Source organism: Colletotrichum truncatum, assembly GCF_014235925.2.
Source record: "Colletotrichum truncatum strain CMES1059 chromosome Unknown Contig_0009, whole genome shotgun sequence".
Classification (NCBI taxonomy): domain Eukaryota; kingdom Fungi; phylum Ascomycota; class Sordariomycetes; order Glomerellales; family Glomerellaceae; genus Colletotrichum; species Colletotrichum truncatum.
The window spans coordinates 2,714,843-2,739,457 of record NW_027222406.1 but is presented as its reverse complement, the minus strand read 5'-3'; the positions used below and the strand labels follow the sequence as shown (position 1 = coordinate 2,739,457).

The 24,615-nt window shown below is 52.6% G+C and overlaps 8 protein-coding genes across 8 annotated transcripts; 5 read left to right on the top strand and 3 right to left on the bottom strand.

The window, feature by feature from the left end:
* CTRU02_213291 (beta-glucosidase) lies at positions 1 to 1,479 on the top strand (the record flags this gene model as incomplete). The annotated part of the gene is made up of 1 exon (XM_036730908.1): positions 1 to 1,479. One exon carries the CDS (start codon positions 1 to 3, stop codon positions 1,477 to 1,479), a length of 1,479 nt encoding a protein of 492 aa, XP_036577438.1.
* Positions 1,480 to 2,207: 728 nt separating this feature from the next.
* CTRU02_213290 (cytochrome p450) lies at positions 2,208 to 3,949 on the bottom strand (the record flags this gene model as incomplete). Its single annotated transcript, XM_036730907.1, has 5 exons — positions 2,208 to 2,333; positions 2,385 to 2,705; positions 2,760 to 2,993; positions 3,053 to 3,116; positions 3,168 to 3,949. The coding sequence occupies 5 exons, from the start codon at positions 3,947 to 3,949 to the stop codon at positions 2,208 to 2,210; spliced, it is 1,527 nt and encodes a 508-aa protein (XP_036577437.1).
* A 1,348-nt stretch (positions 3,950 to 5,297) lies between these two features.
* CTRU02_213289 (BolA-like protein) lies at positions 5,298 to 5,783 on the bottom strand (the record flags this gene model as incomplete). The annotated part of the gene is made up of 1 exon (XM_036730906.1): positions 5,298 to 5,783. The coding sequence occupies one exon, from the start codon at positions 5,781 to 5,783 to the stop codon at positions 5,298 to 5,300; it is 486 nt and encodes a 161-aa protein (XP_036577436.1).
* Positions 5,784 to 6,723: 940 nt separating this feature from the next.
* Positions 6,724 to 8,425, top strand: CTRU02_213288 (carboxylesterase family protein; the record flags this gene model as incomplete). Its single annotated transcript, XM_036730905.1, has 2 exons — positions 6,724 to 7,107; positions 7,160 to 8,425. The coding sequence occupies 2 exons, from the start codon at positions 6,724 to 6,726 to the stop codon at positions 8,423 to 8,425; spliced, it is 1,650 nt and encodes a 549-aa protein (XP_036577435.1).
* Positions 8,426 to 11,997: 3,572 nt separating this feature from the next.
* On the top strand, positions 11,998 to 15,125 carry CTRU02_213287 (Minor extracellular protease vpr 12; the record flags this gene model as incomplete). Its single annotated transcript, XM_070206013.1, has 5 exons — positions 11,998 to 12,114; positions 12,184 to 12,768; positions 12,943 to 13,768; positions 13,825 to 13,849; positions 14,012 to 15,125. 5 exons carry the CDS (start codon positions 11,998 to 12,000, stop codon positions 15,123 to 15,125), a joined length of 2,667 nt encoding a protein of 888 aa, XP_070060406.1.
* Positions 15,126 to 16,500: 1,375 nt separating this feature from the next.
* Positions 16,501 to 17,091, bottom strand: CTRU02_213286 (uncharacterized protein; the record flags this gene model as incomplete). The annotated part of the gene is made up of 1 exon (XM_036730903.2): positions 16,501 to 17,091. The coding sequence occupies one exon, from the start codon at positions 17,089 to 17,091 to the stop codon at positions 16,501 to 16,503; it is 591 nt and encodes a 196-aa protein (XP_036577433.2).
* A 1,015-nt stretch (positions 17,092 to 18,106) lies between these two features.
* CTRU02_213285 (carbonyl reductase) lies at positions 18,107 to 19,095 on the top strand (the record flags this gene model as incomplete). The annotated part of the gene is made up of 3 exons (XM_036730902.1): positions 18,107 to 18,167; positions 18,238 to 18,537; positions 18,590 to 19,095. The coding sequence occupies 3 exons, from the start codon at positions 18,107 to 18,109 to the stop codon at positions 19,093 to 19,095; spliced, it is 867 nt and encodes a 288-aa protein (XP_036577432.1).
* A 3,380-nt stretch (positions 19,096 to 22,475) lies between these two features.
* CTRU02_213284 (amino acid permease) lies at positions 22,476 to 24,431 on the top strand (the record flags this gene model as incomplete). Its single annotated transcript, XM_070206012.1, has 4 exons — positions 22,476 to 22,695; positions 22,750 to 22,763; positions 22,818 to 24,103; positions 24,155 to 24,431. The coding sequence occupies 4 exons, from the start codon at positions 22,476 to 22,478 to the stop codon at positions 24,429 to 24,431; spliced, it is 1,797 nt and encodes a 598-aa protein (XP_070060405.1).
* Between the last annotated feature and the right edge of the window lie 184 nt (positions 24,432 to 24,615).

Genomic DNA, 24,615 nt, shown 5'->3' with positions numbered 1-24,615 from the left:
ATGGCCACGCAGTTCGAATTCGACGAGTCCATAAAGGGCGCTCTGCCTTCCGACTTCACCTGGGGCTTCGCGACGGCCGCCGCCCAGGTCGAAGGAGCCTGGAACAAAGATGGCAAAGGTATCTCTATTTGGGATAAGTTCGCCCACACGCCGGGCAAAGTGAAGGATGGTAGCACTGGCGACGATGCCGTGCGCTCGTATGATCTTTACAAGACCGACGTCGCTCTCATGAAGCGCTACGGCGTCAGCGGGTACCGGTTTTCCCTCTCTTGGTCACGCATCATTCCCCTCGGCGGAAAAGACGACCCCGTCAACGAGGAGGGCATCGCCTACTACAACCGCCTCATTGACGAGCTCCTCGCCAACGGCATCACCCCCTTCGTCACCCTCTTCCACTGGGACACTCCCCAAGAGCTGGAGGACCGATACGGTGGGATGCTCGACAAGGAAAAGTACACGCCCGACTTCATCCGCTATGCCCGCGTCTGCTTCGAGCGCTTCGGTGACCGTGTTAAGGACTGGATCACCTACAATGAGCCCGGCGTGTACACCCTCGCAGGTTATGCGGCGGGAGTGCACGCTCCAGCTAGATCCAGCTTCCGCAACCTGAACGAGGAGGGCGACTCGAGCACGGAGCCCTTCATCGTCGCGCACACGGAGCTCGTTTCCCACGCCTACGTCGCCGACATGTACAAGAAGGAGTTCCAGCCGTCGCAAAAGGGCAAGATCATGATCACGCTGCACGGAAACTGGTCGGAGCCCTGGGACGAGTCGGACCCGCTGGACGTCGAAGCCGCCGAGCGGGCGCGGGAGTTCGAAATCGCCTGGTTCGCCGACCCGCTGTACAAGACGGGCGACTACCCGGCCTCGATGCGCGCGCAGCTCGGCGACCGGCTGCCGCGGTTCACGCCCGAGGAGAGCAAGCTGGTGTTGGGGAGCTCAGAGTTCTACGGCATGAACTCGTACTCGGCCTTCTACGTGCGCCACCGCGACGGGCCGGCGGACATCAACGACCACAAGGGCAACATTGAGCAGTTTGACGAGAACAAGCAGGGCGTGCCGCGCGGGCCGATGAGCGACACGTACTGGCTTCGCACGACGCCGTGGGGGTGGGCCAAGTTGCTGCGGTGGATCTGGAACCGGTACGGCGTGCCGATTTACATCACGGAGAACGGCACTACTGCGCAGGGAGAGCATGACTGGAAGCCCAAGGGTCCGGATGACATCCTCGAGGACCCCTTCCGCATCGACTTCTTCAAGAGCTATCTGACCGAGGTGGCGAAGGCGTCGCAGGAGGGCGTGGTGATCAAGTCGTACTTTGGATGGACCTTTACGGATAACTGGGAGTGGGCGGCCGGCTTTTCGGACAGGTTCGGCGCCACCTGGATCGACTTTGAGAGTCCGGAGAAGACGCGGTATCCGAAGCGATCTGCTTTGTTCTTGGGTGATTTCTTCAAGCATCTGATTCGCGAGGAATAGACAGACAATTTGACAAGAGATTGAGTAAAAAGCAAGTCCTTGTGACCACTAAACTGGGTGAATTTATCTCAATAGCCAGAAGACCAATGGAGCGAAAGGAATCGCGGGCCAAAAAGAACAGCAAAAGAAACGGATCTTGCCTCGAGGGCGAATCGAACGCCCGATCTTCTCATTACGAGTGAGACGCTTTACCACTGAGCCACCAAGGCTTGCTTGATCCATGTTCGATCTGATGATTATGGGGCTCATGTAGGCAAGCTGTTTATCGCAAGAATGGGAGCAATTGGGACTAATTGAAGAAAAATTCCAATGTGCTTTGCTGAATCGTAGGGGTTATTTTAATAGTGTTTTTGTTTTCTTGCAACGAGACATGGCTAGTTCCGAAGGTTTGTTTCACTTCCATTTTAGTGTCAACAGCTGCCCCAATTAAGCCTTACCCGAACCGGCACGACTTATAACGGGCGAAGCTACAAACTCAATAGGATGCTTCATGTTGTTTGTCGTGGTTTTATTTGTACAAACGATATATTTCTACTCAAAGCTGCAGAGTCGCTGGAGTTAATTTCTCGTACTATCTTCCGAGTCGAAGAAGGGAAGGGGCCAAACAAAAAATGCTCTTCATTCCAGATACCATATCAATCAATTGGTTCTCATGATGAAGGCCGGCTACAACACACTCAAGGAGTGAAATATTACACCAAAGAAGGTCAAAATCCTCAAGCAGCTGCCTAGCTCTCGATGGCCTCCGCTTCCGTAATCTTTACCCAAAACTCATTCTGCACGAATAGGTTGTGATTCACACTCTTCCAGGGCCTGCCGGGGTACACGATCTGGAAGTCAAAGTACCGGAACAGCTAGCAATGGTCAACACCTCTCTTACAACCAGCGATTGTAGCTCGACTTACCTCGAAGAACACCTTGTTAAGCTCCATGAATGCCACGTTCTTCCCCGCGCATCCCCACCGACCATACCCAAAGGTCAGTTCTGTCGTCTTCTGCATGTTGTCTCTGGTTGCGTGGTCTGCTTCAATCCACCGCTCAGGGCGGAATACATCCGCGTCCTTTCCAAACACGTCGAAGCGGCGTAGGGTGCCCCAAAAGTTCTGAGCAATGCGTGTACCACCCGGAACAAACATGCCATTGATCGTGTCGCCCCCGGCGGGGACTTCCTTTGAGCACTGACCGGTGAATGGAGCATTCATGCGCAGGCCCTCGTAAATGATGGCCTTGGTGACTTAGCGTCGCCTTTTCATATGGCCAGGTTGAGAAAGATGGCTTACCTGGAGATAGGGCAGTTTCTTGGCTTCTTCAAAAGTAATAGGTGTCGAGGCGCGACCTTCGTTGATCGCCGCAGCAATCTCCTTCTTCAGAGTCTGGTACGCATGGGGCGAAGTCATCGTGTAGAGGAAGGTAGTCCGGACAGCCGTGGCGGTCGTATCAGACCCAGCGGCGATCTGGAACAAGACCTCCTGTTCGGACTGCTTTTTTGTGAGACCGTGGCGAATAAAGGATCCCTTGAAGCAAAAATGTCAGTCTGCATTCCCGCCGGGAGTGAGTGTCGATGGTGATTTACCAGCATGTCCCGCTCATCCTTCGCGTCGGGGCCGTATCTCTTCTCCACGACGTCTTGGGCAAGTCTATCGCATCGTCAGCATCAGTCGCACATGCATACAGGGCAAGCAACCTACTTCATAAGCCTTCCCATCCCCTGTTTATCCGTAGGCTTCGGACCGACAGTGCCCAGCACGGCCTTGGACCAAAAGAGATTACACATGTAGGGCGTCTCGCCGAACAACTGCAGCCATGGAACCACGGCCTCTGTGGTTTTGATGTAGTCGTGAACGTCCGAGTCGGAGGTCAAGTACCCAAAGGCCTTTCCATACGCAATCTCCGTAATGACATCCAGCGTCAGGTATTGCGCAACTCGTCCCAGATCCATTGGTTTCACGTCGCCGCCCCTGCTGAGGTACTTCCTCCGGATCAACTGCACGGCACTCGCAATCTGAGAGTCAATACCGGCCTCAAGCCCGGTGCTATCCCTCCCCGAGTATCCAATGGCAACCTGCGCCTTCAACTTGTCGTGCGCGCGCGTGTCTCGAAGGCTGAACATGCTGTCATTGTGCGGATCGAACTTGGCAGCGTTGTACCACGTCGAGCGGTTATACGTGTCGCGTGCGCCGTTCATGCGGCGGAGGATCCCTGGGTCATCCGTGACCAAGTCGTTTGGTCCGATACAGACCAGAGGCCCATGCTCGCGGTTGAGGCGAGTGAGGATCTCGGCAGGGCGTCCGGTGCGGGAGTTGGACATGTTCCAGAGGTAGCTGAACCTGGCCAGCGGCGGCCCGGGAAAGCTACGAAGACGGTACCATGCCGCAACGGAGGACGTCACGTAGTAGATGACGAAAGCGACGAGGAGGTACAGGGGCGTAGAGTGGGCGTCGAGACCCAAAGCCAGGTTTGAGACGGCCATGTTGATGGACCGCTGCGAAGAGTTGAATCAAGAATTCGATGAGCTGGAAAGAAGAGGAATCATCCTTATTGCTGGCCGTCTTGCTCCTTGTTCTTATATAGGTAGGCGACATCTTTGTTCTCGAACAAAAACCCCGCCCCCGAACCCCGCTGCAAGGAGACCCGGTATTCGAGTTGGTTCTGATGGATAGATAACATCACATCGCTGGCTGAATGTATGTTACATCAGTATGTATGGGCAAGGGTTTGATTATATCAGCGCCCTGCCCAAGGGCTTCGGGAACGTCTTGTAAGTGGTTTAATGGCTCGGGCCGCATCCCTCAACGGAATGATGAGACGAGGTGCAGACTCTAGATGCAAAGCAGACGCACCTCACGCGCAGGTAAGCCTGCAATGGAGTCACTAGCGATACTGGCGACGTTGCATTCTTGACCGATGGTCATAATTTCGCTGCAGTTGGCCCCTTGTTGATACTGTGACCCATCCAATGACAACTTGGCGGTCAGTTTAAGCGTACCAACGCGGACGAATCAGCATGATCGGGGCGTTGGTATAGCGCTCTTATGATTGGGCATCACTGGACAACCATGGGAGGCGAGCGATGGAGGCCAAAATATGTGATTATCACATTTGCTTGTTCGGAGCGCCTCCGCGTGGAACCGCCAATTCTCGGCATAAGCACTTGGGGTCGGCCGACACCACGGCGGGCCATTAGCAGCTTTCGGTAAGGATTTTATGTCGCCTATGAGGTGGTGCATGGGCAATAAATCGCAATTGACCCGCGGTACCCCATAGAACTTCAAAACCGTCTTAGGAAATGGGTAAAAGATCCCCAGCGACCCATACAAGTTCCACTAGGCGGGCAGAAGGAGGAGTAATAGGAGAGATGTTATTGGTCGGATAGTGAGAGAGGATAGGCAGAAAAAAATACGACAAATGTTGATGGGGATTTGGGACTTCAAAGAGTAAAGTGTGATGCGGGAGCTATTTGGAGATGAATAAACCAGTTGCCAGGGCGGCAGAGGGTGTCAAGAAGCCACGGGAGAAGAGAGAGCAGCAGACAGAAAGCAATAAAGGGAGAGAGAGAGAGAGAGAGAGTAAAGCACAAGCTGGCTATGAAAGCCTGCATTCTTCCATGTTTCTGAAGGGTCGCGCCAGTCCTAATTTTACTCGCATGTAATGGGCATATAGTACGCAAATAGTAAAGGCCATAATCCCCAATTCCCCAATATCCAGCGCTGTCTTTAGAGGGGAGTTGCTCATTGAGGTTCACCTCGCTGTTGATACATTCTTCGTTTTTTAATATACATCCGTCGTCCCAGACAAAGTCCGCCACGTCTTCAAGACGCTCAAGGTGCCTTGGTCCGCAGCTGAACACCGTGCCACTGCTTCATCATGTCGCCCAGCACAGCGTTCACCATCCGCTGCTGCTTGAGCATGTTGGCGCCCTTGAACTTCGTTGAGGTGATGTCGATGGCATACATGGAGCCACAGCCGCCCGACACATCCTGTACGATGAGCTCGGAGGGGGAAAACTCAGCAACCAGCTTATCCCATATCGTCGACTCGGCGTCGTCGAGGTGGTCGGGCTTCTCGAGGGCTGTCGAAGAGGACTCGGCCGCGGCAGAGGAGTAGGTGCGCTTAGAGCTTATTTGAGTGCTCAATCGGTAAGATGATTGGTATGCGAGAGTAGAAGGAGTGTTTGCTCGGACACAGGGAGAGGAAGAGTAGCTTCTTGATGCGATCGGAGAGCTTGCGGCGGCGGCTCTGGCAGCGAAGTTGCTGGGGGCAGCTTTGGTGAGCGCGATTGCGCGTCGGCAGGATCTGCAGAGCATTTTGAAAGTTCTTGTTCGTCCTCCGGCACGAGACTATGTAGATTGTAAAGTGCGTTCAATTGCGAAAGCCTCAAATGTTGTGGTTTAGGGTCTGTTGCGGGCAAATTGACTTTTCCAGGAGATGCTTGAGAATTGGAAGCTTCAACCCCAAATTTCTAAGCTCGGCTCGGTTGACGTCAATGTGAGCCGGACAAATTGCCGGTGATTAGCCGGGTTGGGTTTTGGCTGGCACAGTGCGGATGGGTTAGCACGGCGTCTCACTCACTCATTGGGGTCTCATTATGAACTTTCACTCACCACACACACACACACACTTACACTCATGCTCCCAGAGCCTCACTAAACCTACTGCCACTTAGACCCCAACTAACCATTTACACATGTTCAACCACAAACGGTCAAGCCTAAAATGTATGCTGGGTTTATTCAGACTACTATCGCGAGACCCGACTTCAATGTGACCCTGAATGGCCTCAATTCTTCCGTCAGGATGTCTTGGCTCCCCTCTTAAATGCCGAAGCCGCGCTGCAGTAGACCGGTTTCGATACCGGAAAAGCACTATCGAGACCCCCATGACGCCTATCATCGTCCTCAATATACCCGTGGGCCAGTAATTAGGCCAGCTTGAGATCACCTTCCGTCCGGCCCTGGGGCCATCATTAGGTGTCCCCCGCATCCCCCGCATTCTTCTCCAATGAATTACCCCAGATCCAAAAAGACGCTTATTTACTCCGGCCCTGGGTGCTGAGAGCCATGTGAAGTTCTCGTGCGGTTACCGATTTTCCTCCAATCAGACAGGGGTCTTGAATACATTTTGAGCGGCCTAGCACGGAGAAGACCGCAGATGTTGCTACGTCAGAGGGCTTATAAGAGAGAGAGACGGTGATGAGATGAGTCTGGGGATGACGCTTGGGCAAGGCATTTTCATCTTTTTGACAAAATGGCTCGTCTCTGTTACTTAGCCTCTGCGGCTCTGGCCTTACTCGGGCTTGTTGCCGCGGAGGAACCTACCGCCCAAGTGGTTAACGGCACGTACCGCGGCCGGCACCTCTCCGGGTGGGACCAAGATGCGTTCCTGGGTATCCCATTTGCTCAGCCGCCGGTGGGACAGCTGAGATATCGTTGGCCCCAAAGTCTAAACTCTTCCTTTGACGACGTGCGCGATGCGACTGAGCATGGGTACAGCTGCATGCAGTATCGTGGGAACTTCAACATGTCAGAGGATTGCTTGACACTCAACGTCGTCCGTCCCGCTGGAAAGCCAGAGAAACCATTGCCAGTTCTTGTATGGATCTACGGAGGTGGCTTGTACACTGGCTCTGTTGTAAGACCATCCCCTCTGTCTATCAACCTGTGCAATTGACTAACATCAGCAGGCCGACCCCCAGTATAACCTCTCAGGCATCGTCAAAGTCAGCCAAGACATGGGCGAGCCCATCATCAGCGTTGCAATGAACTACCGTCTCAACATGTACGGCTTCTTACAAACACCTCAGCTTCTAGCAGAAGGATCAAGCAACGCGGGTCTGCTCGACCAGCGGTTGGCCCTCCGGTGGATCCAGGAGAACATTGCCGCCTTTGGTGGAGACCCCGACCGAGTGACAATATGGGGCGAGAGTGCCGGAGCGCAATCCATCGCTTACCACCTATTCAGCTACGACGGCCGGGATGACGGCTTATACCGCGCCGCAATCCTAGAGAGCGGTGGGCCGACAGGAGCCCAGGTCCAAAACCTACCGTACTACAACTCTCCCGTCGAGAACCTCACCCGCACAACCGGCTGCTGGACCGCCAAAGATCAGCTCGCCTGTCTTCGTGGTCTCAGCCAAGACGCCCTCTTCGCTGCTAAGCCCAGCCAAGTCTGGAACCCTCTCATTGACGGCGACTTCCTCACGGGATACCCAAGCCAGCTGATTCGCGAGGGCAAGTTCGTCAAGGTGCCGTTGTTGACCGGCGCCAACAGCGACGAAGGGATCAACTTCAACCCGAACTCGCCGAAGCCCGACAACGAGGAGAGCCTCTTGAAGGGGTTCATGTGGTGGCGGTCCTACTCGCTTTCGGCACCGACGATTCGCAAGTTCTTTGAGCTTTACCCGAACGACCCATGCACGCAGCCACCCAACTCCATCACCAACTGCTCCGTCTACCCCGCCAAGGGTCTGCAGTGGCGGCGGGGCGCCTCAATCGGCGGAGATCTGGTCATGATTTCGGGCCGGAGGAAGATGTGCGAGTTGTATGCCGGTCCGGACGTCGGACAGACCGTGTACAGCTACCGGTTCGACCAGCGGTTGTGGAACAGGGGGGAGCTGGACGGCGTGCAGCACTTTGACAATGTCGCGTTCAGTTTCCAGAACATTTCCGGGTTGCTGGGCCCGTCTCCCCAGTATGACAGCCACGTGGAACTGGCTCAAGCTATCGGGCAGGCGTATGTTCGGTTCGTTAATGCCCTTGACCCTAACCCGAAGGCCGGGAACTCGACAAAGAGGGACGGTCTGCTGCCATACTGGCCCAAGTATGACGTCAATGACCCCAAGAATCTGGTTCTGAAAGCTGGTGAAAGTTTCGTGGAGGATGATACGTGGAGAAAGGAGGGCATTGCATACATCAACTCTTATGAGGTTGCAAGGGAGCTTCTCGCATAGTAGACTATGACGATGACGATGACGACGGTAGTGATGTATTTGTGATGGGGTTTTAGACGTCTTTTTTTAAAGAAAAAATAACCTTGGACGAAATATGACTCGAGCATCTATATCAACCCGGGTAATAAGTAATATTACTAGAGACACTATTCTTGTCCCGCTGTTGTCCTCCTCCGGTGGATCTCACTGATTCTCCCTTTCCATGTCATTAGGCCAAGTCTCCAGGGTCAGTCCTGCTATGCAACATCGACAGCACCCGCTGATGAACACCTGCAGTGGACCAGATTACGACGGTGTGTATGTGAGGTGTATGCAAGACACATGACGGGTCCGTTCACTGCCGTGAGGTTGGGTCGAGTATCAGCGGGCTGCATTCGACATACCTGCTTTTTTCTGGGGTTTCTTGACGATCGTGTACAATAGGTGGTAAACTACCCAAGACCGCTATTTTCGACGTGCATGGATACTTATAATACTTTTGTATTTACACTCTTGAGTACCTGGGCGATGAGGTCTTGAGAGAAAACTGTCTTAAACTCTATTTATGCGGACCAGACTACGACGGGAATCATGTTTGAGGATAAATCACAGCTCAGCCTCACCATCTCAGCCACTCCAAGGGCCTTTCTCCAAAATTGAGCAGGACCCTATGTCCATACATAGATATAGATGCAGGGGAAATGCGCCCAGCATGGGGCGACTTTAAGGTTCAGGTACTGTTCAATCGGACTTCTTGGCCCAACCGGCAAACCCCTTAAATCCCTGAATGCCGTCGGGCATAAAGCGATGAGAGTGGTCCAAGTAGGTATTTAAACACTTGGCTTTAGTTTTTCCGTCGGTCGCGAGATGCTCGGGAAATATAAAAAAAAATATTGAACTACCATAATAAGGTTAAATAACGATTCCCGTGCGCCGGTCCTTTGAAAGTCCTGCGAGATGAAAAGCTACAGTGTTGCATGCCATGGCGTACAAGGACTATGTTGGTAACTGGTGGTACAGTCGGAGCCAGGGGTCCCTATCAGCTTGGTTTTGGATTTATGGGCCAGAGATGGATTTTAAATGATCTTCATAACATTTCCCTCGGATATGTTGTTTTTAGTTCACGTAACTGAATCATGGTCTTTTTTTTTTTTTTTCTACTGTGTAACCGACATCGACCTGCATATCAAAAGTTCGTCCCGTTCTTGTAGTGAATTAAGCCCGTAAACTTAAGAAAGCAGTGTGGAAACAGGCCTGTTCTCGAGCTTCCCATATAGTCTTAGCAGCCAGTTGCTTTCGGTTTAAGGGGGAGACCAAGAGGGCCGTTAGAAGGTGGCCTGGGCGTATCAATACTGGGTCATATGTACTTGTACAGGGTTGTTTTGCTCCCTGTCTAGCCGTGTCATCCCGTCTTGACATGTTGGATGCCGAGCCAAATGCCTATGCTATGGTATACTGATATGTGCCACCTGCTTCTCCCTCTTTCGTACTACGTAAGAGACAAAAGCACCGGCGACCTAACGCTTGCCCGAATAATCCACTCAAGGGTGGCTAACATTCGGCTTGTGCAGTGTTACTCTGCCACTTCAGACCCCCCCTCCCCCGACTCTCGCGAACCTTTGTGGTCCGAGCCTAAGACCGGGGTTAGCCACCGCGTTATCGACTTTTCGGCAGGTGAGTCGGATAGAGGCCCAGAATGATGGGGGAGCCATGGTTGATCAGACGATGGATGGGTATGGACCCCCCTCCATCAGCCCTTTTGGGGCTACATGGCATGTACCCATCGCCTCTTCCGAGCAAGCTCCCTCACCGCGATGCCGATGTTATTATTATTTATTTTTTTGCCTCTCGAATCGTGCGGGGACGGGGACTATCGATGCGGAAGAATAGGCGATGTCGGCTAGCAAAAGGTCCTGTCTAAACTCCTGCCGAATTGAACCGTCTCCGATGCCGCGTATGGAGACAATGACCATCTTTGGTGTGTTGACTCGTCCCAGCACTCATTGCATCTAGTCATTCGTCTGTTTTCTTTAGTGACCAAAGACACATTCAACCCACATTGACGTGCCAGTTTCCACATCCAACGCAATCGCCCGAGCCCACATCATGACTAGGATGTGCGTCCCCGCGTAGAGGGCTGCCGTGGTACCCTGAAGCACCGCTACCCGCAAAACACGAGGGCATTCAGGTACGAGCCAAACAGCGCTGTCGATGCACTGCTACCACGGCAGTGAAGTGCCTTGGCTTCTTGGCTCAAGAGCGACAATGATGATCATTGGGGAATCGAAATCCACAAGTCAACCAGCACAACTAGAATTCAATGAGGCCTTGGTTGGTAATGACTATACTGAGTTCCTGAAGAGATTGAGCAAACACCTGCCATCTGTGGCAAATAATCAATCTTTGCTCAAGCGACTAACGCCTGGCAGCATATCTTCCATGGGCTAGTTAATTACCAATTACCAGCTTGTCTTCGACATGGAACCACCACCCAATGTCACTAAGTTCGTCCAATGTCCTTTTGCCATCTCCTGCACCGACTCTGGCCAGCCCTGTTCAACGGCCGCCGCCCCGGGCAGCGAGTGCGAGGGTGGCGCACGCGTCTGACTGCCCAGAGATCTCCAACAGAAACCATTCCGATCCCCCCGCCTCTACCAATCGCTCCTTTGCGATAGACAACTATACCCACGCTAGAAAGCCACCCGAGGTCGGCCTGCAGCCAATTTGCCCTTAAGTAAAAGCAAAAGGCCATGCCATGCTTATGCACTATCCGCACAATTAGGCTCGACCAGGTCCCCCCCTCCATCAACATCCTGGACCTCACCAACAAGATGCGGAGACCCTTACCCATATAGGAAGGCTATCTGGGGGGGAGACGGACCACACGAAAGCTCCAATAATAATGTCCAATTAATCAGTTATCCTTATTCGGACCACTTAGGAGCCTCATAGACATGGCAGGCAGCTCAGAAACTTTCGCTAACAGATTGATCGTCGGTGATCCCTCTTTTCTGCCGCAGTCGCATTTTACCCAGAGTAACTCCGTACAAAAGTGTTCGTACGGAGCAATCTGGCAGCACAAACTGCGCCTTATTCCCCCTGTAATATCCCGTATCCTGCGCGGGAAGCCTATTTTTCTTGTCTGGCATCTCCATGTATACATGGTAGGTAGGGAGGGTTCCGGCCCACGAATCCATCCACCCACTCCTGTTGGAATACACCCCCGGGCGCCCTTTTGCATGTCATATTGTGACCGCGACTCTGCATGGGGCTTCGCATTTTCCCTTCCGTCATTGTCTTTGACTCTCCACCTGCCTGGCCAAGCAAAGCGTCTGGCTGAGCCCCCCCATTCATTTCAGTACGACGATAACCTAGTCTTCCCCCTCTTGAGCCATCCCCCCTACTCTACTATGCACCGTTCCTGCCAAGATAGACCGTCAGTTCCGGGCGAGGCCCCCTGCCGAAGCTTGGCCTGCGATACGACGCTGTCGGGATGAACTTATAAAAGTTGCGAGCCCCCCAGTGCTCGGCGTTCATGAGATACCTTCTCTCGCCAGCTCCGGTCTCCCCAAGGTCATCCGTCAGCCAACATCATGGTCCGTAGCAGTCTTTTGCTGCCGCTTATCGCGGCGGCTTCCGCCGTCCAGGCAACTACCTTCCACTCTAGGGTCATCCAGGGCGCCTACATCGTCGAGTTGGAGGATGGTTTGGTAAGCAAAAACCTTCCATGTATAGGAAAAAACATGAGAGAACGTTGCTGACAAAGTACCTGCCTACAGGATGCGTCCGACTTCTACGCTCAGGCTGACGCCGAAACCACCACCCGCATGAAACTGTCCTACTCTCTGTTCAAGGGTGCGTCGATTCAGTTCAATGACCTCGACACCGCCGAGGAGAGAGCTGCCCTGATGGGAAAGCTCCCTTCCGTCAAGAACATCTACCCCGTCAAGACCTACAGCATTCCCAAGCCTGAGATCGTCTGGACGGGCGAGCAGGGCCGCGAGTATATCGACATCAAGAGGCGAGACGAGGGTGCGGACGTCTTCTCCACCCACGTCATGACCCAGGTCGACAAGCTCAGGGCCGACGGTGTCACTGGAAAGGGCATCAAGGTCGCTGTCATTGACACCGGTATTGACTACTTGCACCCTGCTCTGGGTGGTTGCTTCGGCTCCAACTGCTTGGTCAGCTACGGAACTGACTTCGTCGGCGACGCCTATGACGGCTACAACGAGCAAGTCCCCGACGCTGACCCCATGGACTGCGGTGGTCACGGAACCCACGTTGCTGGTATTATCGCTGCCCAGGAGAACCCCTTTGGTTTCACTGGTACTGCTCCTGGTGTCACTCTTGGTGCTTACAAGGTACGTTGAGCTGCTTGCCAATTGCATTCGCTAGAAGCATTAAGCTTCCGGGACGCGGATGTGGCGTAAAAGCCCCACTTTCGGTCCGCAATCGGCCGCCCTCTTAGGCCCCTCCGCCCGAAATGCCACCGGAGATTTGGGAGAACTGCAAGCTAATTGTTTGTTTCCGTATAGGTTTTCGGCTGTGACGGTGAGGTTGGCAACGATGTTCTCATCGCCGCCTTCAACCGTGCTTATGAGGAGGGCAGCCAGATCATCACTGCCTCTATCGGTGGTAGCTCCGGCTGGGTCGACGAGCCCTGGTCTGCCGCCGTTACCAGAATCGTTGAGGCTGGTGTTCCTTGCACTCTCTCTGCCGGTAACTCCGGTTCCGAGGGTATCTTCTTCGCCTCTACCGCTGCCGGCGGTAAGCGCGTCAGTGCCATTGCCTCGTTCGATAACATTGTTACCCCCGCCGTTCTCGTTGAGCAGTCCTACACCATCGGTGGTGGTGAGCCCAAGAAGTTCACCTACACCCCTGGTGAGCCCTCGAAGGGCTGGACCGACGTCTCTCTGCCTCTTTGGGCCCCCAGCACCGATTCGTCCTCGGCTGCAGCCCTTGGATGTGATCCCTACCCTGCTGACACGCCTGACCTGAGCGACAAGATCGTCCTCATCAAGCGTGGAACCTGTACCTTCGTTATCAAGGCCCAGAACGCTGCGGCCAAGGGCGCCAAGCGTGTCATTATCTACAACAACGTTCCTGGCGCCAGCTCCGTCACCGTCACCTCTGTCACTGAGATTGTGGCTATCGGTATGGTTGGCCCCGACGTCGCCGCCCCTTGGGTCTCTGCTCTTGCTGCTGGAACCGAGGTCGTCCTTAACATGGACGATCCTGCCACGGCCGAGCGAATCCTTACTTTTGCTCCCAACAACGCTACCGGTGGCTCCGTTTCCAGCTTCAGCTCTTGGGGCCCCAACTGGGATGCCCACCAGAAGCCTCAGTTCGGTGCCGTTGGAGGTAAGATAATCCACTGCTCCTAATCTTGACTTAATCCAAACTAACTCTCCTCTTAGGCAACGTCCTTGCCACTTACCCTAGGTATGTGAAACTTTACCCGGCTATCTTTGACTCTGGAAGAGTGATCAGCATAAGCTGAGAACCCCTGGGAGATGATCCCAACTTCTCCAAGTCCCGTTTATTTGCCCTTCCCAGCCCATACGACAGTGCGATGAATTGAAAACTAACGAACCATGATTACAGAGCCCTTGGAAGCTACGCTGTCCTCTCTGGAACCTCCATGTCCTGCCCTCAGACCGCCGGTATCATCGCCCTGATTGCCGAGGTCCGCAAGACTCTCGACCCCCTCACCATCGAGAACATCCTGTCTGCCCACGCCCGCCCTGTCAAGTTCAACTACGGCACTGGTCCCTCCGACCTCATTGCTCCTGTCCCTCAGCAGGGTGCCGGTCTCGTCCAGGCTTACGATGCTGCCCACGCCAGCGTGATCCTCAGCGTCTCCAGCCTTTCCTTCAACGACACTGACAACTTCATCCCCGAGCTTAACTTCACCATCAAGAACACCGGCTCCGAGGCTGTCACGTACGAGCTCAACAACATTGGAGCCGCCACCGCCTACTCCTTCGCGGCTGCTGGCGACCTCGAGCTTGCTCCCTTCCCCAACCAGCTTACCACCGAGTACGCCACCCTTGCCTTCAGCGAGTCCAAGGTCTCCGTCCCCGCTGGCGGTGAGGCCACCGTCCTCGTCGCCCCTACTGCTCCTGCCGGCCTCGTTGCCGCTCGTCTGCCCGTCTGGTCTGGCTACATTGCCCTCAACAGAACCGACGGCCCCAACCTGATCCTCCCCTACATGGGCATCACCGGCAGCCTGCACAGCCACGACACCCTCGACAACGCCCTCATGTCCACCTCCGAGCTGGCCGAGACCGACGACTACCCCGAGGTCCCCGCCAACCACACTTTCGTCCTCCCTCCCGCCGGCACCGCCAACGAGACCGACGCCATCGTCCCCGTCCTCCTCATCAACATGGCCTTCGGCTCCTCCTTCGTCCGCGCCGACCTGGTCCCCCTGACCACCTGCCCTCCCAACAGCACCAAGGAGGTCTGGGGCGTCAAGACCATCGGCCAGCCCCGCGGCTTCCCCTACCTCTACGTCTCTCGCGGCCCCAGCCCCGTCAAGTGGGACGGCCAGCTCGACGACGGCACCTTCGCCCCCGCCGGCAAGTACAAGTTTGCCATCAAGTCTCTGCGTGTCTTCGGTGACGCCTCCAAGCTTGAGGAGTACGACACCACCGAGACCGCGCCTTTCCGCATCACATACGGCGCCGCCAACGGAACCGTGCCTTCCAGACACTAGGTTTCTTGTGTGTAAATACGTGTAACGATAATACCATGTCTTTACGACGTGTCTTATTTTCTTGTAGATAGCTTTTTGAATCAGAAACAATGTCTGATGTGCATATTTGTGCTAACTGGTGATTGATTTGGCTTGTGTACTTATCGTGATGACATATCTCAAACTGTATATTTGACTTGAAAAAAAAATGACTAGCTCTATTACGAGGGACACGATATTTTGGGAACTGATGGAATACTAAAAGATTGATGCGATATAAAAGGAAATCGTGGAATCCAATATCGAGCAGACGCTTGGGTAAGTATTAAAATTAGGAGCGTTTGCAGAGCAAAATGCAAATGCTGGTTGGCAACGTCGCGATAGTTCACGATTGAAAGTAAACAAAAGCTTTTACGTTGGAAATTATACTAGCTACCGACTTCTTTCGAAACATGTCATGTAATGCGCACTATCTAGACAATCGTACAAGGGGAAAAGCCCAGACCAAAAGCTTACCTATCTTTCCTCAGAATCTTCAAACATACCTGCCGTGCTACAAGCCTAGTTCCGTCGTGCTGTAACTCTCACAAATGGCTTTCCCAGTATTAATGGACGTCGGCAATGCTCTACTACGTAGTATTCTAATTCAGGGACGCCCTGATACTTTTCACCTCCACTGCCTCTCCAGAGCATGGTTACCTTGCCGATGGTTTTCACGGGCCTGGAGTCCCCGAAAGCGACCCATACGTTTCCATCGCCGTGTAGGGGGATTATTTTCAGCTCGTGTTTGCGTACTACCTCGAGTGAAATAATATTGATATCCAAGTCTCTGATGACAACGGCGTCGACATGCTCGTCATGCTGATTGATAGCCACGCCCATATACTCGGCAAACCTTGTAGTATCAACTCTAAATATCTCTCTGGTGTTTGAAGAGATCTGACTGGGAGGGAAAGTATCGCGAGAGGCTGTGGGAGTATTCAACTGTGTCGGTTGTTGGACGAGCCGTTCTGATGCTGATGCTGCGTTTCGTGTCGTTCTACTTTCATTTGAAATTTCTTCTGTAGAAGACGCCGAGTCCACAGATGGGTCGTGATTCTGCTCTTTGTCAGTAAGCCAGCCTCTGCAAGCGAAGTGCAACGTTTGGTTGCGCACCGCGGTTGTCTCCACAGATACTTCCGACGGAGACGGAGATGAAGGAGGCGACGTAGGTGCAACCCCTGTTTTCAACACGCTTGCAACTAGACCGACAATTGCCTCGATGTTGATATCCATATCCGTTTCGAAGTCGCTGGCATGCCTGCCTGGAGTCTGATGGTGGTTTCTCTGGTGCTCTTGAGCCTTTAGCCTCCGGAATGTCTCCAAATTGCCTTTGATGGCCTTCTTTAAAAGCTGTCTAAAATTCAGGAATAGTCAGTACCTTATGAGGGGTTACTCTCCAGGGTCCTGAGTCTTGCCTATCTTGCTTAATCTTGCTAATCTCCTCATAAGATCCTGGGGGCAGGTTCTTCATTATCATTGTCAATCCCTCCATTTGAGCAGAGTGCATTAGCAGCATGAGGGTGGTCTTGTAGCTATCCATTTCTGGGAAAAGCACCATGATGGCGTCTTTCTGGTACCACCATCTGATGAAGGTAATTAAACCTGATCCACCGCTACGTAAACCTTTTACCTGCCTAGTGGCACGGTATAACCGCCGTGTGACAGAGGCGCATGTCTTGTTTAGACTAGGGAGAATGTGGGACGATGAAATATATTCGATAACAGCTGACTTCTTATTCTCCTCGCAGTACTTGTCGAGCGTAGATCGGGCTAAATTAACGGTGTCGGAGAAAAGTTGTGTGCGGGCGGCGCATTCTTCCACCTCTTCCGCTTTGAATTTGATAAAGTCGGAGAATTTGTACAATTGTCGTGACAGCTTTTCTCCGTATTCGATTAGCTGTATAATTGCCGCGAGGCTTGCTACAATCCCAACGATTTCAGCCATTTTTGAACTGGATAATAAAACGTAATAGAGTTATAGAGGTATAGTACAGTTTGAGATGACCGAGTTGATGTCGCCCTTTTCGCCTTTTCCGTCCTTATATATCAGGGAGGCATTCTTTCCGGTCACCAGTTCGAACGTCTTTCCTGCCTGGAAGCTCTATTGAACGGCACTTGGAGAAGCAGGCTCAGAAGATTGAGCCTATCGTGTTGGGACACAAAGCGTGTTGGGCCTATGTCATGCGGAGCAGCTGCAGGCTTTCGCCCTATGTTGAGGGCAGATTCGAGAACGAACAAAGCCGGCCTGCATTGTCCAATGGATGAAGCCAATTGCAGGCGTGAGCAGCATGCAATATGTCTGCAAAACGCCGCATACTCACAGTCACACGCATACCAACCCTTTAATGGTCAGGCTCTGAGCTGGATCTGATACTTTAATGGGCAAAAAAATGAGGCGAGGACACCGCCTCCTCCTTGCCAGCCACAACGACCTGAGATTTTCGGAGAATGATGGCCTATCTATTGGGCAAAGGAGACACACCTGGCCGGCCTCCAGCATTTACAAGTGTCTTGGTTGACTTGCAGGCTAACCCCAGGTTTATGCAAGTCATTGAAATGTACGTTCATACAACTCATACAACAGGTTTCCGAAAGCTCGGCCCCGTTCGCATCCTTTCGGTACGGATAGAGTTCCCAGCTTCGGCCGGCGTCACAGCCTGCTCTTTGCCTTTGCCGTTTCGTGGGACCTATGAAGAGCCACAAACAAATTTAAGTCCAAGTCTCTGCATTTTACAGGTGTACGTGCAGTATCGCTTAGGTGTGAGGTCTTCTGCAAAAAGAAGAAATGGTGAAGTGGTTGTTCTGGGTCCTATCGATGACTAATGACTTAATGGAAGACCCGACGGTGATGTCATGACAAATCAACATTCTTGCGAAATAAAACAGCAACTTCGGATCAAATACCATAATCATCTAACAGCAATTCTACAATCAACTGACATTTAGTTATACCGCTCACAATGTCTCATTCCCGAGTAGGTGTGGTTACAGGTGCCAACAAAGGCATCGGATACGCAATCGGTACGTTGCCCAATCCTACGGTAGATGCCGATCACGCAATGGCCCAGACTGATTTTTATTCGGTACGCAGTGCGCCAGTTGGCTCTGCAGTATCCCAAGTCTTCTCTGAACAACGGGTCCCTGCTCATTTACTTGACGGCTCGTGATAAGTCCCGCGGCGAGCAGGCGCTTGCCAGCATCCAGAACGATGCGGATCTGAAGAAAGCCAAAGCTCTGTCTGCGCATGGCGGCCTCACTGATATCAAGTATCACCAGCTGGATATTTCAGACTCAAAGAGCATCGAGAATCTGGCCTCGTTTTTGAAGAAGGAGCACCCTGAAGGCGTCGACTTTGTCATTAACAACGCCGGCATTGCGATGCAAGGATTCGGTATGTGTCGCGGTAAATAGTCGGCGACGAAGATTCTAACACTTGTGTCCAGATTCCAACGTGGTCAAGAACACTTTGGGCTGCAACTATTACGGCACACTGGAGGCAACTCGTGCTTGGATTCCGATACTCAAGGCTGATGGACGCATTGTCAACGTTGCATCCGTTTCAGGCTCGTTGAACAAGTACTCGTCTCAGGTCAAGGAGCGCTTCTTGTCGTCACAAACTGTCCCGGAAGTGACCAAGCTCATGGAAGATTTCACCGCCGCCGTTGAGAAGGGAACGCACGAGAGAGAAGGCTGGCCAAGCGCTGCCTACGCGGTATCAAAGGCGGGCGAAATTGGAATGACGAGAGCGATTGCCAAGGAGCTGATGGACAAGGGAAGCAAGATTTTGGTCAACTCGTGTCACCCAGGCTACGTGGTAACAGATATGACGAGGGGTGGCGGGACGAAAACTCCCGACCAGGGAGCTCAAACACCAGTCCACCTCGCACTGGCAGATATCGGAGGAAAGTCTGGCGAGTATTGGTCGGATGAGAAGGTTGCGTCGTGGTGAGTGTTGACTCTAGCGAGGCAATACGAAAATGCAATAGCCAAAGAGAACCTATGTACTATTTAAATGTTGATTACGAAGAAACATTCCCAGCTTGTGAGAAGTCTAGCAAAGTGATGCCAAAACCCGCATACTTCTGAGAAAGAAAAGGCAAAATAATAAAATCAATCACTTGACACTATATGATAATGATTGATGGGGAAAACAAAAATTAGGTCCATCCAGGATTCGAACCTGGGCTTACGGAAAGTTCCAATGTTACCATCAGAATCCGACGTCCTAACCAACTAGACTAATAGACCATCTTGATTGGTTATTGATGCTGGTGTGGCTCCATTGGCAACCTATATAGCGTACCAATTTTGTCGGTTCTAGCCGCACTTGGCAAACCGAAAAGGGTGCCAAGTGCGACACGCATTTTCAACTGTTTGGAGAAAATGACGATGTTTACGATATGGTTTGTATATTTGAAATGAAAGAGTCTAAAGAGTATATTCACGCTGATACTGGCGGAACGTTTGGTAGAGAAAACGTTAAAAGTCCCAGGGGCCCTCCTGAATGTAAGTACCCTAGGGATGTATAGCACATGTACATTGTAAGGCAGCCCAAAATGTGACATTAAATCAAGGTGTCATCTCAGGTTCGTCCAGGACGGACTGTAGCAGAGTAGCCATCAAACAATCCCATTGCAATTATTCCACAAGTCTACTACTCAGTACCAAAGAACGCTACGATTTTACATGTGACACTGATCATTACAGGCCCAATTGACCTCTAGGAGGGGCACAGGGAGTGATGTCTCCGAAATACCTAGGTAGAATAAGCTCCGTACGGGCGCCCACAGTGGGCACCCTCCGCAGCTAAGATCACTGGGTGGCTTCTGGTGGCGTCTGCCAAAGGCGCCAAGTTTACGACGCGGGGCGTTGTCTCTTCGTGAACATGTAGCAACATTCCCCACCAGATTGTTAATGTCTAGCTTGAGAAAGCTGCTGGCTACCTCTCCATACGTTATGCTGGCTTTCTTGTTGTTATCTGCGAGTTGGTGCAGCTTTTACTGCGACGAGGCTGCTATCCGACCATTTAGATGTTGTCTCCAACGTAATGCCCTAACTAGTACGAAGGAATTTACTGCTGGTCGGCACAATTGCAGCCCGAGACTGGCCATAAAAATAAAACAAAAAAATCCAAGTCGGTCCGCTACAAACATGGGTAAAAGTCAATCCGTCGAGCTGGAAACAACGTTACGTACAGGCCAAGGAACCTAACACAGCGGCCATTGATCGTCAAGCAGTCATGAGTCCTTCTGGTGTCTACGGCAGCCTTCGCCTATTTTATACGCGTGGGGGGGCCACCATTATGAATTGAGAGTCAAAGATTGACAGAGACGGAGCTGGCTTAGCTGATCTGAATACCGCCGAATTCCAACAAACGAACCACCGACTCGTTCGGTGTCAGCAATGGGGGGGTCATCGATCTTCACCGCCCAATGGGACACAATCTCGGCGCAAAGGACGAGGGTATCGCTTCTTGATAGCGTGACGTAGCGGCGATTACGACTTTTACCAGCCATTGGCTTCATGACTTTGCCAAGATGCCAAGGACCGCAATTAAAGCCTACGGTAACGCAATTGGGGGTTTGAGAATGGATTCCTTGTCACTGAAAGCAGGGGGGGACGCGAATACACCATCATCTCAGCGTTCCAGACTGTTAAAACTACTTGCTCGTTTGAGCAGCAAATCTTGATCCTCGGGATAAGCTCCGTACGCGAGCCAAGCTGGCCAATGTGCTCATCACAAGGTGAAACCAACCATCTGGGAAAACTAGTAGGCTCAGCAAAAGGGGTCTTGGTTATGATGAGGAGCTGCTGCTCTACTGCCATCTCGTACCAAGACGCCTCATTGCTTGTTCCCCTTCCAGAAAAGCTTCGCTGCCTTGGCCCGTCGTACTCTCTCAACATCATTCGATGACCAGGGCCCAAGACAAGGCATGTGGTCCAAATAACCGGACGAGCCACCCATGCGGCGACGGCAGCTAGAACGGCGCCTTCACCCGCACGAAGCACGCCATCGACCATCCGTCCATCTGAACCATTCATGGCTCGCGTCTGTTAATCCCTCGCTGGTCGCAAATTGGCGCATCGCACCCAATAGTCTCGCACACTTACATACACCGGGGAGACCGACGGGCTGGAACGTATTTGCGAATGATGTCGGCAGCTGTCATCAGAGGGCATGGTTCGGTTGAGAGAAGAAGGCCCCTTAGCGTGTGTGCGCAACAGCGGTGTGCTTCTCCCGCCCGATGAACAAACAGTTGACAAGGGGTGCCATTATTCTTTTGGCCCCCATACCTAATCTGGCACCCTGTATCTGCGACCAAAACAACGTAGAAACAAGTCGAGCATGCGCGTAGAGGACCTCTCATATCTGGTTTGAGAGGTCCAAGGTAGATAAGCTGTGTGTTATCTCCTTCAACAACCTTTTTCCGCGCCACCTATGGCGTCACACCCCATGGAGAAACAATGTCCAGGTACATCCCTCTCGATACAGGGTGTGTTGACCTTTGCAGTTCATCGGTACTGGGCCATTCATTTTAAAGGTCACGAACGCGAGAGAGCTGCCGAGAACAGAAGTAAATTGGCGCAGAAACTTAAACAAAACTACATTAGCCCCGGACCCTGAAGGTTAAATCGACATGTGCTCGGACCGACCAGACTGAGTGAGAAGACAAGACGTGCTCACCAAATCCATGTACAAGAAACTGTAGTGACCATTCACCACATGTAACTAGGTATTACAGTGCCCCCCATCTTCCATCCCCCAGTCGTGCGCCTCCGGTTCCCTTGCCATGTCGAGCATGGTTCGCAATGGGGAACCCGCTTCCTTGCAGCTTCACCCTCTTCTTCCCCCTCCCCCCACTGTTGCGCCGCGCGCTATGTGCGGTGCAACGCTGCAGTGTTCTGGTCCCTGATCTCTGGGAATTCCTTAGGGTTTTTCTTTAAAGAGATCTGCAGTCCCCCGTGTTGCTGCGCAGAAAATGAGCTTGGTTTTTTCCCGTTCTTCTTCTGCTTTATCGTAGTCTTGGTGAACTCTAGGCACGTTGAGGAATTCCCAATATACTTCGACCAAGCCTTCGTCGGCCCAGTTCAGCGAAGCCATATGGAATTCAAAGTCCAATTCTTCTCCCTCCTCCTTAAAGCCATTCGGTAATTGAAGCCCGCAATCTGCGACTTCACACCCAAGGCTGTTTCCCTCCAGACAGTGGACTCTTACACGGCATTATAACAAGTCGAGCAACCCCTTTCGAAGCTGTTCCGGTCGTCTCCATATCCCGTGTTTGAGGTCTCCGACTAAATCGGCCCCCCCAAGCCCCGCATCCGCCGGCCATGTCGTCTACGGGATCCACGGGCGTTGACCGCGCGCTGCCTGGCTATGGCCACACAAATAATTCCCGCCACCACGATGAGAAGGTCGTCGGCGAGCCATACGGCGAGGCCCTGGAAAGCGGCTTCCGCACTTCTCTCGACTCAGGCGACAAGAAGGACCTTACGCATCGCAAGCTCAAGTCGCGCCATATCCAGCTCATTGGCATCGGCGGCACTATCGGTAAGTCTCCGTGAGCTGCGACTTAATAACTAGATAGACTAACATTACACATAGGCACCGCCCTCTACGTACGTTGATAATGCGCTCCTTTCGTCTTCCCCCCATACTTACACTGCTGTTAGGTCCAAATTGGACGAGGTCTTCTCAATGGTGGCCCTGCGAGTTTGTTTCTGGCCTTTAGTATCTGGTGCACCTTCATTCTAGCGGTGACACTTAGCATGGCTGAGATGGTTACATATCTCCCGATTTCCAGTCCGTTCATCCGATTTGCGGGCCGTTACGTCGATGAGGCCTTTGGTTTCGCTGCCGGCTGGAACTTTTTCGTCTTCGAAGCCGCACTTGTTCCATTCGAAGTGGTCGCATGCAACCTCATTATCCACTACTGGAGCGACGTCGTGCCCGCGGGAGGTATCATCGCCATCATTCTCGTACTCTATGGCTTGATCAACGTCATGGCGGTCCAATGGTACGGCGAGACAGAATTCTGGGCAGCTCTAGGCAAATTCCTGCTCATTGTTGGCCTAATCATCTTCACCTTCATCGTCATGCTCGGCGGCAACCCTCTCGGCGATCGCTTCGGCTTCCGCTATTGGAATGAACCTGGGGCTTTTGCGGAGCTTTACTACTCTGGCAGTTTAGGCCGCTTCCTGGGATTCTTGCAATGTCTAATCCAAGCCTCCTTCACAATCGCTGGGCCGGACTACGTCGCCATGGCAGCCGGCGAGGCCGAGAACCCGCGAAAAGTCATGCCCCGTGCCTTCAACGCCGTCTTTTACCGTCTGACGGCCTTCTTCGTCCTCGGCTCCCTCTGCGTCGGTGTCCTAGTGCCCTACAACGATGAGGAAATGACCAGAGCTTTCAAGAACGGAGAGCCCGGCGCCGCTGCCTCGCCCTACGTTGTCGCTATGAACCGGTTGAAGATTGGTGTCCTCCCGCACATCGTCAACGCCATGGTCCTGACGGCCGCTTTCTCCGCCGGAAACTCATACGTCTACTGCGCCTCGCGCTCGCTTTACGGCCTGGCGCTCGAGGGCAAAGCCCCCGCCATCTTCAAGAAATGTACCAAGAAGGGTGTCCCCGTCTACTGCGTCATCGCAGTGCTTCTCATCGGTCTCCTTAGCTTCCTCCAGCTCAGCAACAACACGGCTGTCGTGCTGAACTGGTTTGTCAGTCTGGTGACGGCCTCACAACTCATCAATTTCTCCTGCATGTGCACGGCCTACCTGGGCTTTTACCACGCGCTCAAGGCGCAGGGAATCAGCCGTGACTCGCTGCCGTACAAGGCATGGTTCCAGCCGTACGCCGCCTGGTACGGTCTCATCGGCACCTTCATCATGACTTTTGTTGGCGGTTACACTGTTTTCCTTCCTTTGGATGGCATGTGGAACATTCCCAACTTCTTGTTCTCGTAAGTGCCTTGGTGCTCCTTTTTGACGTATGTACTTACTAAGACGTGCAGTTACACTATGGTTGGGATTTTCCCCCTTCTCTACATCGGATATAAGTTCGATCTACGAAAGTTCAAGAAGCGCACCAGGATCTTCAAGCCCGAGGAAGTTGACTTGTACCGCAACAAGGAGGAGATTGACGAGTACGAGCGGAATTTCGTGCCTCAGCCAGCAAAGTTGGTTCCCTCTTACACAAAATACATTGAAAGTTACTTACAAAAAACATTAGCAATATCTTCGAAAGAGTTCTCGACAAGCTCTTTGGCTAACCACTCATCACCATCATGACCTAGGCTGTCATTCACATGCTGAAGGCGTTGATACCTGGGAAGGACGAATATCAGGATACCCCATGGAATGAAATAATAGAGGGGGGGGCCTTATTTCCAGAAAGAAAAGAACAATTTAGTAAATCTACCAGAGCAGTGATGCCATTGGATGCTCCGAGTGCTTAGATTATGCGCAAACATGT